This window comes from Pleurodeles waltl, chromosome 11, assembly GCF_031143425.1.
Source record: "Pleurodeles waltl isolate 20211129_DDA chromosome 11, aPleWal1.hap1.20221129, whole genome shotgun sequence".
Classification (NCBI taxonomy): Eukaryota; Metazoa; Chordata; class Amphibia; order Caudata; family Salamandridae; genus Pleurodeles; species Pleurodeles waltl.
This window is the reverse complement of record NC_090450.1, coordinates 536,576,988-536,596,324: the sequence shown is the minus strand read 5'-3', so window position 1 is coordinate 536,596,324 and position 19,337 is coordinate 536,576,988. Positions and strand designations below refer to the sequence as shown.

General features: G+C 43.4%; 1 protein-coding gene across 2 annotated transcripts in view; it reads right to left on the bottom strand.

The window, feature by feature from the left end:
- Positions 1 to 19,337, bottom strand: part of DDHD2 (DDHD domain containing 2) — a 440,822-nt gene that overhangs the window by 303,659 nt on the left and 117,826 nt on the right. For both annotated transcript variants that reach the window (XM_069213949.1, XM_069213948.1), the window contains exon 3: positions 6,768 to 6,958. In XM_069213949.1, coding sequence (XP_069070050.1) covers positions 6,768 to 6,958 — 191 coding nt within the window. The remainder of the gene's footprint in view (positions 1 to 6,767; positions 6,959 to 19,337) is intronic.

Genomic DNA, 19,337 nt, shown 5'->3' with positions numbered 1-19,337 from the left:
TAAAACTACACAATGGTCGAGACTAATTATACTTGTGTCACTTACCTATTCTAATACAAATTCGTAAAAGCATAAAAAAGGTACAGGTTTAGCTGATATTTTTTTCAAGGAAATGCTAAATATAGCCAGTTAGTTTCCTACTCATCTGAATCCCTGTTTAAATAAAAACCTAAATCTACAAGATGCCTATCAGGGAAATACAAAAAGTCCCAATCTTATAATAATCACCATGAAGATGTGAAGTGTAGAAATCACCCACTATTGAGCAAGTGAAGCTCACTCCCTTCCCCAAAATGTTTTTTTTTCCTCTCCATATTAAGTGTTACCTAAACCAATGCTGACAAATGTGTATGAGTAAAATATAAACAAATCTATTGTCCAAGGATTCTAAAAGCGATGAGGGACAATCACATGCAACATACATAGCGCAAACATTCCACATAGAATCGGTTTCTTTATATTGTGTGCTAAAATGTAAAATCTATTATCCATTTATAATGAACGAAGTATTTTGTGTGATTTTGCTTGCAGAAATAAATCACCCCACTATGAACTCATCAAGTATAAAATATATGAAAGCCCTAGATAATTCTTAGATAGATTAGTCTATATATTTTTTATTTATTTTGTTCCTATTCAGATTTTGTCAAGAGTGATTACAGTATGAAACATATGTTTATACATTACATTCATCCGCTATGAGCCTTAAAAGTGATGTAGTTGGAGAGTAACTAAGTTTACAAATCACAACTGGTAAGTCAAAAACTTACCCAAGTGTCATGGCATAACTGCCAATTCTAACAAGATAAAGTAACAATGCACTTACAACAGTCACAATTCAAATTCAAAATCACTTTATTTCGGTTATAGTGAGTAGCCATATAAGCGCATAGAAACAAAATAAGTGCACATACTTACCATAAAAACAAGCGGCAAACAGAGCCACATGCCACATAGTCATATCTTTCTGGACTAATTCACGCAGTCAATTTTTCTAGTTTTAGATGACTGCAATGTGTAAATGTAAGTGTGATATGTACCACTACCTTTTTCAAAAGCTATGTATACAGGTGCCTAAACCAAATAACTATGGGATTTTCCATACACTAGAGGATTCAGATCGAGGTGAGTGGGTGGTTTCTCTAATAAGCAATGCACAGAAAGACTTCATATCTAATAAACATGTCTAAAAGAAATTAATCAAAACAATTAACGGGTTAGAAAACGAAAAATAAAATATAAAATAATAGAAGTGTTTGTATGCGGATATTGCATAGGTTCAAATTAGTGCCCATTATGCTGTATAAAACTCATACTTAGAAGTGCTGCTTCTATTTCCACCAACAATTGGCACTTGATCATTTCTAAGGCAGGCGACTTCAGGAAAGAAAACAAGTACTCACAAAGTGACATTGTTTTGTCTTTGGTAGAAAGAAGAGCTTTCTAAATCTTCACAATAGCACACTGAACAAGTAAAACGCAGATGAAAGCATGCTTTGTACACAACAGGAGCAGTGCCTAGAAAACTAGTAAATAAGAGCACTAGAAACTACTTTTGAAAAGGTGCAGAACAGACTACATCAACACAAGCCTCACTCACAGAACCAGGAATGAAAAGGGGAAGCCAACACTGATGGGTTTAAAAATGACACATACTCTACCTGGTAATAAAGAAAGGGTGCAACTAACAATGGTGGAGGAGGTGGGACTGGATTAGCAGGCCATATAACGGGGTAGGCAGTAATAGCCTGCCCAATGTGTAGCTTCTGCAATATCAATGCACAGGCATGTCTCCAGTGGCACAAAGGGGTCACTGTGCCCAAAGTAAATAGGATGGGTGCAGTCAGGGAGCCAGAGTGTTTCTATGCTACATAAAAGCTTCTTCAAACAATCAATCCAGGACCTGAGATTTGTACCCAGTCAATTCAAGATCCTCCATATTCCTTATTGATATTATTTTCATATCAAAAGGGGCTTGGCTCACCAAAGGAGAACCCAAGCATTTGTATGTAGAGATTAAAAAATTCACAATAGCAGCTCCTCTATTCTGCTGCTCTCTCGTTTTATCTCAGGGACCTCTTATATTTTTGACATGTCAAAGGTGGCCCTTATCTCAGAGAGCACTCAACACCAGTCCAATCCTTTCCAACACATTTCAAGGCTACTGTTAGGACAAAACAAAACTGTTTCTATTACTTCGATCTTGGATTGACCATCGTCCTCCACATCCTTAATCAATGGAAAGAGCTGATGGCAGTCAGTTGATAATTTATGAAAGCACAGCATGCGAGTACCTCAGGTGTAAGATTAATTTAGACAGATATATAGGCTGTTACCATATTACTAGGGGTATGTTAAAGTGATCTAAATGTGGTTTACAAGTGTACCCTGTGAAAAACAAAAAATACTTTTCTCCTTTGAAGAGGTGCCCTTGCCTTGGGGCTTTTGTTGTGGCACAGATTGCCTTAACTCCCCTCCTCCCTAAAGTTGGAAAGAACTATTTGCACAACTTTTCCCTGCACCCACTGCACCTTCCTTCCCAATCTCCTGGGAAAGGGAATAAGCACACCTTCCGACTGACTCAGGCAGCTCAACTGGGTAGAAGAGTTTGAAATTAGTCGGGCAACAGTAGGAAAGAACATCCTTACATTGACTAGATGTTTTCCTGTCTTGCTTTGGTGTGGAATACAGAAAAGAACAGTTGATGGACGGAATGTAGACCAAATCAAACATTCACCCCCAGTCACAGATCTTGGTTTAATCCATCATTTTTGTTTGCCCACCATGCCATTCCAGTTTGGAGCCAGCCATATCCAAATCAGTCTTGACCCTGTTTCCCATGGGACAGTCTAGCCCGAACTGCCAGGCCAGGTCCTCCCTGGACCAGAAACAAGCATCCTGGGACCGGTTTCAGGGTATCACCCCTCTTCAGCCAGGCTAGCTTAAATCTGGTGGCATAGTGAGCACGGGCCCATGTCTGGGCATACCCTTCCCACTTGGGGCGACAAATGCAAAAAGAACAATTGATGGACAGAATGTAGACCAAATCAAACATTCACCCCCAGTCACAGATCTTGGTTTAATCCATCAGTTTTTTTGCCCACCATGCCATTCCAGTACAGTGTGGAATACAGATCGGATCTAGCCAAATCCAACTTTTAACACTTCCAAGATATAGACACAGAGAAAAAGCCAACGCAAACACATTTCAAACTGACTGGTTAGCAATCAAAACGTAAAACCCTGCTACATATATTTGCCCAGGAAAATAAATCTAAACTGCAAACCTGCTCCTGAAAGTGTAAGAGATACGCTGACCTGCACCTGTGAGGACTGTTGCCACTTTCTGCATGGCAACAATGTTTGAGAAAACGTACTGGAGCTTCTGTATTTGATTTTGCTGCTCTGTGCTTCCTGGAAGAGTCACCCAACGGAAGATCCGCCCCTCTCGCCAGTCCAAGGAGACCAGAGAAGCCACATGTAGCACATTGAAGCTGTCTTTCTGTATGCAGGACTCACATTAGACATGGAAGACCTCTGCAGTGACAGCAGAGTGTAAGGGAGATGCTTCTCTTTGCAGAAATCTATTTAGACAAGCTTCCTTTTCTACATTACTTGGTGATCTTCAATAGCCCTTTACTCCCCTTTTCACCACTACATTAACAAGTAGCCTGAATTAAACATTGTGGGCGCATGGTGCCCTGCATTCGTTTTGTGTGAATTAAGGAAGCGTCCCAGAGCCACTCTATGTGTCTTGGCTTAACCTATGCAGAGCTCTAGCAACCAGATATTCAGTATACAGCATTCACTAACCCGGCTCAAAGTTGCACGGTCTGGATATTAGTATCATCGAGGAAGAGAGTATAATTTGTTTGAGGTTTGAATTAGTCCTACACTCACAGTCTTTAAGAGGTACTCTTTCCAGACCCATGGCCTGACCCAATATGGTTATTACCATGTGGACTGGATATAAAACTCCCTGAAGCACTTAGCCTTCACAAGAAACCTGTAACATGGATCCAATGACATTCACCTCTTGAATAATAATCAAACTGGTCCTTGAAATGCTGATTAAAACAAAACCTTAAAAAGTATATTTTGCAAAACCTCTTTAATAGTTAGGGCTACAAACCCAAGACCGAGATTATGTGTCCTTATTTTTCTTCTATTAAGTAGTATTTGTATTAAATTAAAAACCCTGACATGACGGACAAAACTGTGTGTACAATAAATTATATTGCAGCTAAGATAGCATTCATAACACCCCTCCCCCCCCCCCCCCTCCCCACCCCAACCCAAACTTGGTCTCGACTGCTCAACCAAAAGGAGCCTAGGACGCTTTGGAAGCCAAATAATTAATTCCAGTTTGCTGGTGAGAAAGAAACGTGCAGTCTAAACTTTAACTACTAGGTGGTTCCGAAAGCTTCGCAGATCCAGGCTAAAAGTCTGCACTGTAGTATTCAACTGCAGCACCATTAGGTACAAAATAAAGCATAACATATATGCCATCTATAAAATATAATTAAAACATTCCTAGCTATTGCAACAGAAAGGTTCAATTCTATTAAGGACTCAGAGGAGAGGATTATGCTTTACGCATTCTTCATTTTATTAACTGCAGCAACTTCACTGCATTAAAAGAAACCACATATCCAATGAAACACTGGGAATTGTTAAAAACAGACAATGCAATGAGTGCCATATGATTTGGCATTCATGGACTAGAGTCTGCACCATAGTCCTTTGCCTCTGTCATTAGTGTCCCTTTTTTCAGTGCTCGCAGATAAGTCCACAGATTTTTAAACTCCCTTAAATGTTGTGCTGAGCAGTGTTTAGAACCGGCAAAGAGAGTTGTTGCATATTAGGGTGTGTGATTAACAGGCCGCAAGACCGCTTTTCCGCTCCTACGCGGCCGGCTGAGATTTCTGAGGCTGGCAGAGTGTGGTAGAGTCAATCCTCTCTCCATCAAAGGGTACTGTGATAGTGTAAAGCGCTATGGTTGCAATGCAGGATTTTGAATTCCTGTCAAAACGGATCCAGAATCGCCCACTGCTTGCCTCAGCCTCTACTGCACCTGGACAGTGACACCCCTCGTACTTGGGATCTGTCCAGGCAATACTAGGACTGTGACACCCTTTGATCAGAGGGTCAGTAGTGTGTGTTTAAAGGTAATGCCCCTTGGGGGGTCTGTATTCCTGGTGTTTATGGTATCAGAGCCTTTAGGGGACACTCTCCCATGCAGGCTTACTTCACCCTCATTTATTGATCTTAAGGCAGCAGGGGGCGGTACCTGTGGCTCAGACCCCTCCAAACAAGCACCTCTGCACACCAATAAGCTGCCCCCCAGCACCAAATTTGCAGCGCCCCATGATGCCCTTACATTTAGATCACTTACTCAAAGTGCTGGTTGCAAGCTTATTCTCACAGCAATCTTGCTGCCCCACCTTTCACTATTTTACTTCCCTGGCCAGTGCTAGGGACACCCTAGGGAGACACCCAGAGGGATTGTAATACCCTAGCTTTTCTACAATGGGATGAGGAGGTCCAAGAGGCAGTAGATACCTCTATCTATCAGGCGGTAGATGAGCCTACGGCCCCCATGGAGCAGCATTTGTTGCAGCAAATTGTGCGTGCATGTGACAAAATGGCCAATTCACAGGGTTGCTTAGCCCCCTGACCCCTCTGCTCCTGCCCAGCCCATGAATACCAATTCAACTCCTGCCAAACGCCCCGGTGAGGAGGGGATTGATCATGACACCATTGTATGTCTGAGACACGCATTTCTGGCCAAACACCAACCTTCCCCATGCCCCAGGACTCAAATAACCTAACAAATGAGTCACCTTTCCCACCTCCCTTGATCCCACCACGCCCCACCACATAGTTCACCACCTTAGTGGAAGGGGCCCACTCAGACAAACGGGGATGGAGGATCTCCTTCAGGTCTAGCATATCTGACCCATTGTCAGGGCCATTAGGGTCAGTGGCCGGAGGGGTATGGGAGGAACGCCAAGCCCCGGAAGGGTCGGCCTCATCATCTGTGTCCAGGTGGACGTCATCATCTGTGGGATCAGGGGAGACTGGGCAAGGTGACTAATTTGTTATTTAATTAAGAGTCCTGGGGCATGGAGGGAAGTTGGAGTTTGGTCAGAAATGCCTGTATCAGATGATCAAAGGGTTCAAGATCAATCCCCTAATCACAGGGGCATCTGGGCGGAGTTTACTGGTATCCTAAGGCTGGGCAGGAGCAGAAGGGTCCAGGGCTAGGCAGCCCTGTAAATTGGACTTTTCTTTTCACATGCATGCGCAATTCACTGCTCCAAGTGCTGCTCCATAGCGTCCTCTGCCACCCGATAGAGGTATCCACCATCTCACAGAAACCCTCATCACATTGGAGGAAAGGTAGTAAATACTGGCTCTTCAACTAATATGAAGGAAATGGTCACATTCACAAGAGTGCACGCTTGCTGGAAGAGTGATCCTACTGAAGTCATTTGGAGGTGGGCAAGGCTGAGTCCAAAGAGGGCAAACCACAAACATTGCAAGAGGCAAGATATGAATGAGCGGTCTATTTCCACTGGTTTCAGCAGCAATAGCCAGGCATTTTTATGAAGGAGCAACAAGGACGTGATCAAATACTAGTATTCATACACTGTCTGCAACATGTACATGAGAGACTATTTCAACACACACATGAAAAACAGCAGAACATATATATAAAAAAAATTAAAAAACAGGCACTTGTGCAATTTACTTTAAAATATTACCTCCAACTCTGCACTGAATTCCTCATTGTATGGAATATACTTATTATCCTTGTCACCCTTGTGAAACCAGGAGCAACGTCTCACTTCGGAAAGCTTTTCTTCCCAGTACACTGCATAACGCATTCTTTCTCCCAAAAGAACATCATAACGGCCTCCATCAGTAGCAATTACTATCTTGTCCAGGTCTTGTCCTGCCAAAAGATTAGGGTAAACACCTTTGATGAAAGACTCACTTAATAAATGCAACCTCAAATCGTTTATCATTTGGAATATTCCCTTTTCATATTATTCACTATTATCACTGTGGTATGGACTTGATGGGAAAACAGTATGTGTTGTTGACCAATAGCTTGGCTAAAAGATCATTTTCATTTGGGTCAATTGTTGGTGTTACTCTCCAATGGTGGCGTTCCTCTACAAGTTCTTTTCGGTGACTACTATAATACTACTGTGCAAGTGCTTTCGACATTTCATGAACACAATACAAACCATCAAGCACAAGTATTCTTAGGACCTACAGCCTGAGGCCAAGGTACACATTGTATTGTTGACTTTGGGATCCAGGAAGAACTTTACCCACTACCTCCTCCTGTAAAGGGGATGAGGACAACTTTCAGCTCTCAGCTTGTCAGAGTACTGACTTAGAAGGGTAGCTTACGGAAAGGGAGTACGACAAACAATTGTACTTAGTCACAAAAGTTTGGCACATACACAGTTTGAGGAGTTTGGGGGACAGGGAGCTAGCAAAACTAAGGGAACATGCAAACAGTACGAGAGGCTTAAAGCATACAGAAAAAATAGACACAGAAATATAGCTTGCGTTGCCAATGTGGACTTCAACCTTAAACACATTTCACAGGTCTCGATTTACTGACCCTTAAGGCTCGAGTATCGACTCATATCTAACTAAAGACTACATTAAAAGCATGCTCAGCTTGCTTCTTGACGAAACAAAATTTTCCCTAAAAATGACTAAACAAAAAGTCAGCAACTACTCTCGATTGGCACCCACCACACTCTGAAGGTTCTACAGTGCCACAATGGACAATAACATAATACTTAAATTGATGACAGACTGAACAGGCCACACAACTGGAGAAGGGGCCAAAGTCAAGATGGTCTTATTTTGGAAACTAGGGGTTCAGGAAAATTCAATAAATTTACCTTTTTATGAGGCGGACTCCAGCTGTTAGGCATATGAATTGCCAGCAAAAATACGTACATCTGTACCTATCGATACATACCCAAAAAAGTTAACCAACCAAACCTGAAGACGAATAGTGCATGATAACCAGAGAACACCGGCAAATATGCATTAAAAACAGGAGTAGAAGAAACTGGCTATAGTCTAGAAACTGCACTATAATGTTACAGCAAAATTAAAGGAGTACCTTTTAGATGTACGTGAAAACAAAAACACTAAAGGGCACTGATCCATTGAAAAAGGCTATGCAGGCAACTGTTCTGCTAGATAGGCACTGTATGTTTTAGCATCAAATCAAAAGCATCGGAACGCAAATACAATGTAGCTATGAATCCAAACCAGTAACCTTCTTAATTGAACACAAAAAAAACAGCAAAACATTGATTAGCAACAAAACACAAAATGGAGAATCGCACACAAGCACCAACTGTTTACCTAGAATATGAGATCAAAACATGTGTGCTCCATTAGATAATGAACAAGTGAGCATCAGGTCTGCTAGGGTAAGGCCAGAAAAAGGAGCTAATTATCAAGTTACTTACCTTCTGTGACAGTCTTTCTAGTGGATACTCTATCTATCAACACAAACAGATGATGGACGGAGTGCTGAAACGTTCCAAACACTCACCACCAGTCACAGATCTGAGTTGAATCCATAGTTCTTTTGCTCACCAACCCAGTCTGGAGCCAGCCATATGCAAAACAGTCTTGACCCTGCTCCCTATGGGAACAGGCCAGCCTGAACTGCCAGGCCAGGTCCCCCCAGACCGGAAACAAGCAACTTCAGCCCATTTTAGATGTTACCAAAGGTAAGTAACTGGTTCTTCTGAAGGATACTTCTAACTGAAGATTCCTCACCTCGGAATAGATAACAAAGCAGTACCTTTTCAGGGTAGAGGGTCTGAGGAGTTGAAAACTGAGCAAGCCAAGTATCCATCCTGTCAGACTGACCCTCAAGGCAGTAGTTCTTACTGAACCTATGTACTGATGCCCACATTATAGTCTGGCAGGCGACCTGAGCCCTGGTGGATTGGGCTCTTTGACTCTTTGGATGCTGCTTCTTGGTCAGTGAGCAACACATCTTAAGCAAGAAAACTATCCACCTCAACAAGATCCTCTTCTGCTTCTCCCTATCTCTTTTCTGGAAAACCCCACAAAAAGCTTATCATCCACTAGACTATCCTTTATTTGATCCATGTAAAAGCTTAAAGACCTTTTTTGGGCCGAAACAATAAAGCCTGTTCTCGTTTTTGGAGAGGTGGGTGGGGCCTGGGGGTCAAGAAACCTGATCGAGTGGTGGATTGCCAAATGAGGAAGACGAGTGACAACTTTAAACAAGAAGGCAACCCGGTTCCTCAGCATCAGTTTGTCTGGAAAAAAGGTGGTGCTGGACAGTTGCACTTTGTAGTACACTCACATGATGAGCTGACATAATCGCAGTGAGGAAGACAGTCTTCAAGATCAGCAGACACAGTGAGCAGCTCTGAATTGGCTTAAAATTGACGAAAAATGTCCAGACAAAGTTATGGTCCCATTGTGCATAAGAGGAAACCTGTTTAATGAACCTCATCACAATGGATGATTTGAACAAGGACAGTTGGTCTGGCAAACAAAGAAAGACCAAAAGACTAGACAAAATCTTTCATAGTACTCACTGCAAGGTCTTGCTGGGCTAAAGAAAAAAGAAATAAAAGGACATCCAACAGCTTTACTTGAAATGGATATGCATATCAAGCACTGCACTAGGTCACTGGTATGTCCCAGTGCCCAAGTTAACTAGATTTTGTGGGGGGCTTCTAGCGGTGAGGATGACATTCACCACTTCAGGCATCAAATCAAATCAACTGCAGTTAATGCTGCCACTCAATCTCTAAGCATGGAGATGAATATTGCATTGATCTGGATGAAGGAATTTGTCCTATTGGCGAGACAGGAGGTCTTCCCAAAGTGGCATCCTAATCAGAGGATAGATGCTCATGCTTAGGAGGACTGGGTACCACATTCTCCCTGCCCAATCTGGGGCCACCAGGATAATTTGTTCCCGGTCATTACTCATCGCCTTCAAAACTAAAGGCATGAGAGGAGATGGTTGGACAACGCACAGGAGAACCTTGTCCCAATCCAGCTGAAATGTGTCTTCTAAAAAAAATCCACTTGAAGAAACCACCATGTGAACTCGGTGACACTGTCCATTTGGAAGGAAGTGAAAAGATCTAGCCAGAGTTCTCCCAACTGGTGGAAGACTCCCTTTGCCAACCAGGATGCAGATGTCACTCGTGATCTGCCAGCTGACCTTTGCAAAGTTAGTATGTCTTCGCGTTCAGAGACCTCACCAGGTGATCGGTGACCACGAAGACATCCTGGACCGTCAACCATCTCCAGAGATGCAAGCCTCCTGACACAGAACCCAGTGTCCCATCCCACCCTGTTTGTTGCAGTGCCACATGGCAGTGGTATTGTCTGGGAAAACCTGCACCAGCCTCCATTTGATGGAAACAGAAAGGACTTAAAAGCCAAATGAATGGCCCGCAGCACCAAAAGATTGATGCGGAGCTGGCTCTTCACTGGTAAACTAAAGTCTGCTGATCCCCACCTCCCTGAGGTAGCCCACTTCCCATCGATTCAGCAATGACACATCCATCATCACCACCTGCTCTGGATGGGGATGGGAGAGTGGCCTGCCCTGGGGCAAACTGCAGCTAGTCAACCACCACTGTAAGCCTTGAGGTGCCTTCTCTGATATCTTGACAGAGTCTTAGAGGCAGCTAAGGTGCAGGATCCACTGGGACATCAAGTTCAACTGCAGGGCCCTCATTTGCCACCTGGCATGGTTGATAAGGAGAATGCACTAGGCCACGAAGCCTCAGACCCACCCTTATCTAAATTCAGGAGCAAGCTTGAAATATTGGGATAACAACCAAAATGTCCTAGCCTCACTAGTGTGGAGGGAAGCCCTGACCTTCACCATATCCAGGATTACCCTAAAGGGAAGCATATCTGATGAAATCCGGTGGGATTCCGGTTCACGGATGGTGAATCCAAACGAGGTCAGGAGTCATGGTGTTGTCCACAGGCTGTCCATGACCGAGTGCAGCAAGTCCACTTGCAGCAACCAGTTGTTAAAGTACAATAATACAGTGATTTAAAGCCTCTAAAGATGGCAGCAACCACCACCATCACTTTTGTGCACACCCAAGGGGCACTGGTGAGGCCAAAGGGGAGCATGGTAAACTGAAGATGCTCTTGGCCCACTCTGAACTACAGTAACACCTGATGGGCAACAGAACAGGTCCAAGCAGAGAGGGTCTGGGCCAATGTGAGCAATTTGAAGTCATTCTTTTGTAAAAGGAACTAAGAAGACTAAAGGTCCACAATAGGCCTAAGGCCCCAATCTTTTTTCGGAGTGAGGAAATAGCGAGAGTAACAATACCCTGCTTTCTCCAAGTCTGATACCTTCTCTATGGACCCTTTGGAAAGCAAGAGGCACATCTCCTGTAGGCTGGCCTGGCTTATAGTGGGTACCTTGTGGTACTTACACCTTGTGCCAGGTCCAGTTATCCCTTATTAGTAGAATAGAGGTGTTTCTAGCAGCTTAGGCTGTTAGAGGTAGCTATGGCAAAGCAGCTTAGGCTGAACTAGGAGACATGCAAAGCTCCTACTATACCACTTATATCATATAGCACAATATCATAAGAAAACACAATACTCAGAGTTACTAAAAATAATGGTACTTTATTTTAGTGACAATATGCCAAAACTATCTCAGAGGATACCCTCACTTAGGAGGTAAGTAATATACACAAATTCAATGTACACAAACTCAAAACAGGTAATTAACAGTAAGAAAATTAGTGCAAACAATGTAGAATCACAATAGGATGCAATAGGTAGACATAGGTCTAGGGGCAACACAAACCATATACTCCACAAATGGAATGCAAATCACAAATGGACCCCAGACCTATGGGAGGTTGTAGGGGGTCGCTGGGACCGTGAGAAAACTGTAATGGTGTCCAAGGTACCCCATCCCAAGACCCTGAAAAGTAGGAGTAAAGCTACCCTACTACCCCAGAAAGACCGTATAGTCGAGATAGGGGATTCTGCAAGAAACACAACCACCAGCAAAACACTGAAGACGGATTCCTGGACCTGAGGACCTGTAAAAGAAGGGGACCAAGTCCAAGAGTCACGCAAGTGTCCATGGGGGGCAGGTGCCCACTAAACCCCGGATGAAGGTGCAAAGGGGCTGCCTCCGGGTGGAAGAAGCCGAAGATTCTGCAACAACGGAAGGTGCCAGGAACTTCTCCTTTGGTCAGAAGATGTCGCACGGCATGCTGGAGGATGCAGAAGTGTTCCACGTAGAAATACCACAAACAAGCCTTGCTAGCTGCAAGAGTCGCGGTTGAGGATTTTGGGTGCTGCTGGGGACCAGGAAGGACCAGGATGTCGACCCTCGTCGGAGAAGACAGAGGGGGCACTCAGCAACTCAGAGAGCCCCCGCAGAAGCAGGTAGCACCCGCAGAAGTACCGGAACAGGCACTTAGAAGATCTGAGGACAGCGGTCAACTAAGAGTCAAAAAGGAGGGTCCCACGATGTCAGAGTCCAACTCAGCGAGTTGGGCAATCCAGGACGGAGTGCTGGGGACCCAGGCTAGGCTGTGCACAAAGGAAGTCCTGGAAAAGTGCACAGAAGCCGGAGCAGCTGCAGATCACGCAGTACACAGGATTACTGTCTGCCGTGGGGAGGCAAGGACTTACCTCCACCAAATGTGGACAGAAGGGCCACTGGACTGTGGGAGACACTTGGACCCAGCTCCTGTGTTCCAGGGACCACGCTCGTCAGGATGAGAGGGGACCCAGAGGACCGGTGATGCAGAAGTTTGGTGCCTGCGTTGGCAGGGGGAAGATTGCGTCAACCCACTGGAGATTTCTTCTTGGCTTCCAGTGCAGGGTGAAGGCAGACAGCCCTCAGAACATGCACCACCAGGAAACAATCAAGAAAGCCGGCAGGATGAGGCAATACAATGCTGCTGGTAGTCGTCTTGCTACTTTGTTACGGTTTTGCAGGCGTCCTGGAGCAGTCAGCAGTCGATCCTTGGCAGAAGTCGAAGATGGAAGTGCCGAGGAACTCTGGGGAGCTCTTGCATTCATTATCTGAGGAATAGCCCAGAGGAGAGACCCCAAATAGCCCAAATAGGACGTTTGGCTACTGAGAAAGGAGGCTTGGCTACTAAGAGAGGTAAGCACCTATCAGGAGGGGTCTCTGACGTCCCCTGCTGGCACTGGCCACTCAGAGCTGTCCATTGTGCCCCAACACCTTTGAATCCAAGATGGTAGAGGTCTGGGACACACTGGAGGAGCTCTGGGCACCTCCCCTGGGAGGTGCTGGTCAGGGGAGTGGTCACTCCCCTTTCCTTTGTCCAGTTTCGCGCCAGAGCAGGGCTGGGGGATCCCTGAACCGGTGAAGACCGGCTTATGCAGAGATGGGCACCATCTGTGCCCATCAAAGCATTTCCAGAGGCTGGGGGAGGCTACTCCTCCCCAGCCCTTCACACCAATTTCCAAAGGGAGAGTGTGTAACACCCGCTCTCAGAGGAAATCCTTTGTTCTGTCTTCCTGGGACCAGGCTGCCCAGGCCCCAGGGGGGCAGAAACCTGTCTGAAGGGTTGGCAGCAGCACCTGCAGTGGAGACCCCGGAAAGGCAGTTTGGCAGTACCCGGGTTCTGTGCTAGAGACCCGGGGATGCATGGTATTGGGGTGACAATTCCATGATCCTAGACATGTTACATGGCCATGTTCGGAGTTGCCATTGTGACGCTACATATAGGTATTGACCTATATGTAGTGCACACGTGTAATGGTGTCCCCACACTCACAAAGTCCGGGGAATTTGCCCTGAACAATTTGGGGGCACCTTGGCTAGTGCCAGGGTGCCCACACACTAAGTAACTTGGCACCTAACCTTCACCAAGTGAGGGTTAGACATATAGGTGACTTATAAGTTACTTATGTGCAGTGAAAAATGGCTGTGAAATAATGTGGGCGTTATTTCACTTAGGCTGCAGTGGCAGGCCTGTGTAGAGAATTGTCTGAGCTTCCTATAGGTGGCAAAAGAAATGCTGCAGGCCATAGGGATCTCCTGGAACCACAATACCCTTGGTACTATACACAAGAGAATTATAAGGGTGTTGCAGTGTGCCAATGAGAATTGGTAAAATTAGTCACTAGCCTGCAGTGACAATTTTAAAAGCAGAGAGAGCATAAACACTGAGGTTCAGGTTAGTAGAGCCTCAGTGATACAGTTAGGCACCACACAGGGAACACATATAGGCCACAAACTTATGAGCCCTGGGGTCCTGGCTAGCAGGATCCCAGTGACACATAACAAACACACTGACAACAAAGGGTTTTCACTACGAGCACTGGGCCCTGGCTAGCAGGATCCCAGTGAGACAGTAAAATCACCCTGACGTATACTCACAAACAGGCCACAAGTGGGGGTAACAAGTCTAGAAAGAGGCTACCTTCCTACACACAGGTGCTCCTCTGGAATTCATTCTGGTGTGGGAGGGATAATGGGTAGAGAGGAAAGAAGGGGTAGGGCATAGCTGTTCAGAATAATTTACAATACCATCTGTTTGACTTGATGGCTAGCCAACCCAAGAGGAAACGTAGGATTCTGCCTTCAGCTGGGCATGCATGAGCCTGAGGGAAAATGCAAGCTCTTTGTTGGTCAATGTAGCAGGAGAGGAGTTGTTGGAACACTGACACACTTGCTGGCCTGCACGTTGCCTGCAGAATCTGCATCTGCTGCCCAGAAAGAACTGGGTTGTCTGCTGTATTAATGGCTGTGAAGGCTGTCACAGACTATACACCAGCCCCTTGGAGTAGCCTCTAAGTTTCAGAAAATGTTGCATACATTTTTCAGGGGCCAACAGCCCCAAGGAATATGCTGTTAGTCTACTATCTCTAAGGAGTTCCAAAGCAGAGTTATTAAAAGCAATTACAAAAAAGGGATACTGCAATGCCACTTGGAGTGTATTTAAAGGATTCATTGTTACCACTAGGAAATTCTCTGGTTGCATTGCACAGACACAAAAAAAAAAAACACTTATCCTGGACTATAGGATATGCACATTAGGGACCAGCAACAGACAACTGGGTACTTAAAAGAATTTCATTTATGATGTGTTGGCATACTGTAGGTTCAAGGCAATCAAGTTTATACATAAGCCTTTTTGGCTTCCTTCTAATTTGGTGGAACATTTAAAGTTACTGTGGTCAAAGCCCATTTGTATCTCAACATTAGGTAGCATAATGTTGGTTTTAATTTGTCACATATTCGTCTTAGGTGCTTGACAATTACACAGAATTTTAGATTTTGTTTAGCTCTATTTAAACTATCTACTTCAGAGAATTGTAGTCTGGCTTCAAATCTGGGCTGCTTTCAAAAATCCTTTAGGCTTTGACAACCCTAATTTTACTCTTCCCCGGTCTTGCCTACCCTGATTAGATTTATTTTTTGCTTAGCTGTCTGGTTTCGCTATTGAACCACTCTACTTCGTTGACCTGTGCAGCTGATGTTTTTTACTTCATAATGCCTTAGTAGTAGTCAACCCGTAATCGAGATCTAAGTGGGGTATGCCACACAATTTCCTGCTATGCCATCCTTACTTGCAGCCTTAATAAGCTCATCAATTCAGAACTTGATAACTGATATACATTATTGTAGAGCGAGTCTACACACATACTTCTCATAATGAATGGCTTGCCTTGTCGGCAATGCTGCCTAGGTGTATCTACAGAGCACAGATCTAGGCTTACTACCCTACCTGTTCTTCTGAAAAACGCCTTGCAAACCAGTCTAATACTTTTGAGAGGGAAATTAATTAAAGCCATGTTATTACTTAGAGCACTTTCCCAGTTAGTTGATGTCAATATGAACATAGAATCAAACAAAATTTGTTATGGTTTGACCAGGAAGAGAGCAGAAATTATGAATTTTGAACACAAAAGATTTAGTACTCCATTCAGGATAAATATGTTCTGCTGGATTCATAAAGAATAAATCACTTGATCAATTTATCTGTAAATTATGGTAAATGACTTGACCAAGAGTGTACAAATTTTCACAACAATAATCAAAGATTGGAATAAATAATTTTTTCAGATTACTTTTTTATTATTCACAACCTTTTAATGTTTATGTTTTTGTACACTGCAGAGTGGGACAGGAACAGAGCTTCTTCTATTGCTTATCCAATGATCACATCAAGCCTTCTTCTTCTGAGGTCACCAGCTTTTCACAAGCGTCCAACTGGTGTGTTTCATGGCTACGCTTTCATGGTACTCGCTGGCCAGAGAACCTCTGGCAGCTCAAGTTGTACACAATGAATAACTGTTCCTGTCCCACAGAGCTTTTTTTACCATGTGCAATTTTTACCATGTGCTTTCCAAGGCTTACACAATCCTTAAACTTGATTTAGAGGCCTGATTTGCGATGGGGGTATACTAATCAGGGAAACATTTTTGTGGAACACATAAGGTAGGTACAATCTCACACTGATAGGGGTGACACCAATATTGTGTTAAAAGTCTAGTGTAGCGAGCTCACACACCTTAAAAGGTTTCTTGGCACTGTCCCCAAATATTATGCAGCCATATTCCCACGTTTGGCCAAGGCATGGGCTCCACAATAAACTAATAAAACTATAGAGTCCAATAAAAAAAATTTAAGCAATTTATAGACATTTCCCAATGAAAAATTGCACCCATTAAAATGGGGCTGAAACCTGCTTATCAGCCATGTGACATCCAAATTTCGACCTCAAAAAACCTTAATGTCAACTCTTTTGTTTCCTTTAAACAATGAATAATTTGCACAGACAGTTGAAAGAAGTAGGCCGATTGGTTCTCTAGAGCAATGGTTCCCAAACTGTGGTCTGGGGACTGGGGACACCTGGGGGTCCGCGAAGCCTCCTGAGGGGGGTCTATGACTGCTTAGAAAATTAACTAATATGAACAGATTAATAAAGTGACTAAATGTACATTTGATAATTTAAAACAAACTGTATATGTCAGGGAATTTGAAATTGGAGGCAAAAAAAAAAAAATTTTGAATCCTCGAATTGATTTGTGGGAGCAGTGCATGTGCATCAAACAGAATACAGTACGGACTATATATGGCTTCAATTGAATTAGAAAAGCTCCAACCTTCCTAATAAATGTAAATTTTGTTATTCTATTTTGTTTACAAGTTAAATCAAATGTGTTATCATTTGTGTGAGGATTAAATGGAATGCTTGTTTCGGTATTTTTTGTGTATTGTTTTGCAATTAAAATCATCAACAATGTATAGGCTTGGGTCCCCTAGCTTCCAGTAATGGCTCATTTGGGGGTTCCTGGATTCAAATAATGATCCGGGGGGGATAGCAGAGGGGGTTGGGTCCCGGATTCCAGTAATGATAAAGAGGGGGTGCACAGAAGTCAAAAAGTTGGGAACCACGGCTCTAATGAATATTTTGCCTGTCAGGCTACAGTTATCATGCACTGTGAATAAAGTGATGTGAAAATTATAACCAATTCCTCACTTGTTAAAGTAAGGGTTACATTGCAATTACAGTCTCCACTAGTGATTAAACAATTAAAAATCCCACTCCATAGCCACATAACCTTTGTAACTATCAGCTAATCTATTGGTGTCTCATTTATCATAATATGCTGAGAGAGATCAACCTACAATCAGTTACTAGATTATGCAGAGAATAATAACATCCTCCACACGATGCAAGCTGGGTTTCACCCAGGTTACAGTACAGAGTTGGTTGTGGTTGCAGCTATGGACGAGATCCCTCACCAATCAGATGAAGGTTTATATACTGAAATATTTCTATTGGATTTATATGCAACATTTTACATCACTGATCATTAAGTACTAATCTCTAAACTAGGTGACATTGAAGTCAAGGGGGTGGCACAAGCTTGGTTCCAGGATTTTCAAAGTTCTAGATGCCAACAAAATACACTACCACCGTATACTTCATATGCATCAACTGTCTTGTGCTATCCCTCCAGAATTCGATTTTTTCACCACTTCCTATAGGTTTTCCCTGGTTTATCTCATTCAGTTGTTCTGATACACTGTAAGTATACATTTTCACTGAAATAAAAAAAAATAAAAAAAAAGAAGTTTACAGGATATGTATATTCACTGAAAAAAAAAAAAAAAAAAGATTACAGGGATATTATAGTTAGGAAATATAATTAGAATTAACATAGAAATTCACTTAAAAAACCCAAAGCTTACAGGGACGTTATAGTTAGGTTCTGAATTTACTCGCCCAAAACCATTGAAATTCAGCAGTTATAGTTACAGTTAGCTCAAGTAATTAGAACTCGTGCCCTAAGCTAACAATAACTCGCGCCCCCGCCATGCACAGATTTCTCCCCAATAATTTTACTGCAAGTGTTACACTGATATTATCAATGCTATCAAAGATGTCATGAGTGATGTAATATGTGGGGTAATTAGCAGTGCAAGGGGAGGGTGCGAGTTATAGTTACATTACGGCACAAGTTACAGTTAGTTGAGCTAACCATAACTAAAACTGCTGAATTTCTATGGTTTTGTCCAAGTAAATTCAGATTTTAACTATAATGTCCCTGTAACCTTAGAGTTTTTTTAAGTGAATGTCTAGGTTTTTTAATTTTTTTATTCTATTTCCCAACTATGACATCTATTTTTTTCCCAGTGAATTTCTATAGTTTTTTCCATGGTAAAGTAATTTTAATTGCTATACGTTAATACAACTAATGCTGGACACATCCTTTGGCAGTGCGTGACGGGGGTTGGCAGCAGGGCCTGCAGCCCACCCCCTATAGCCATCCAAACCCACGCCACACAGACTTTGGCTGTGTACGATGGGGTTGGCTGCAGGGCCTGGCCTCCGGTCAGGCCTTACAGCCAACCCCTTATAACCACACCAATCCCGCGCAACAAACGTTCTTTGGCCGTGTGCAGCAGGTTTGGCCGCAGGGCCTGGAATGCATTCATAACACCCCTGTAACCTTTGTTTTTTTGAGCAAATTTGTATGTGTTTTTAAAAATTCTATTTCCTAACTATAATGTCCCTAAAACCTTTATTTTTTCAAGTAAATTTCAAAGTTTTTCCCCACGTAAAGTCATTTTAATTACTATATATTAATTCACCCATCCAGCCGTGCATGGCGGGGGCTGGCCACAGCGCCTGGCCTGCATGCATCGAGGGCGCAAGGTATAGTTACTTGAGTGCATGTGTATCTGAGGGAATCTGTGAGGGACCGCATGAGTCCCCGAGTCTATGAGTGTGTCCATGAATGTCTGAATG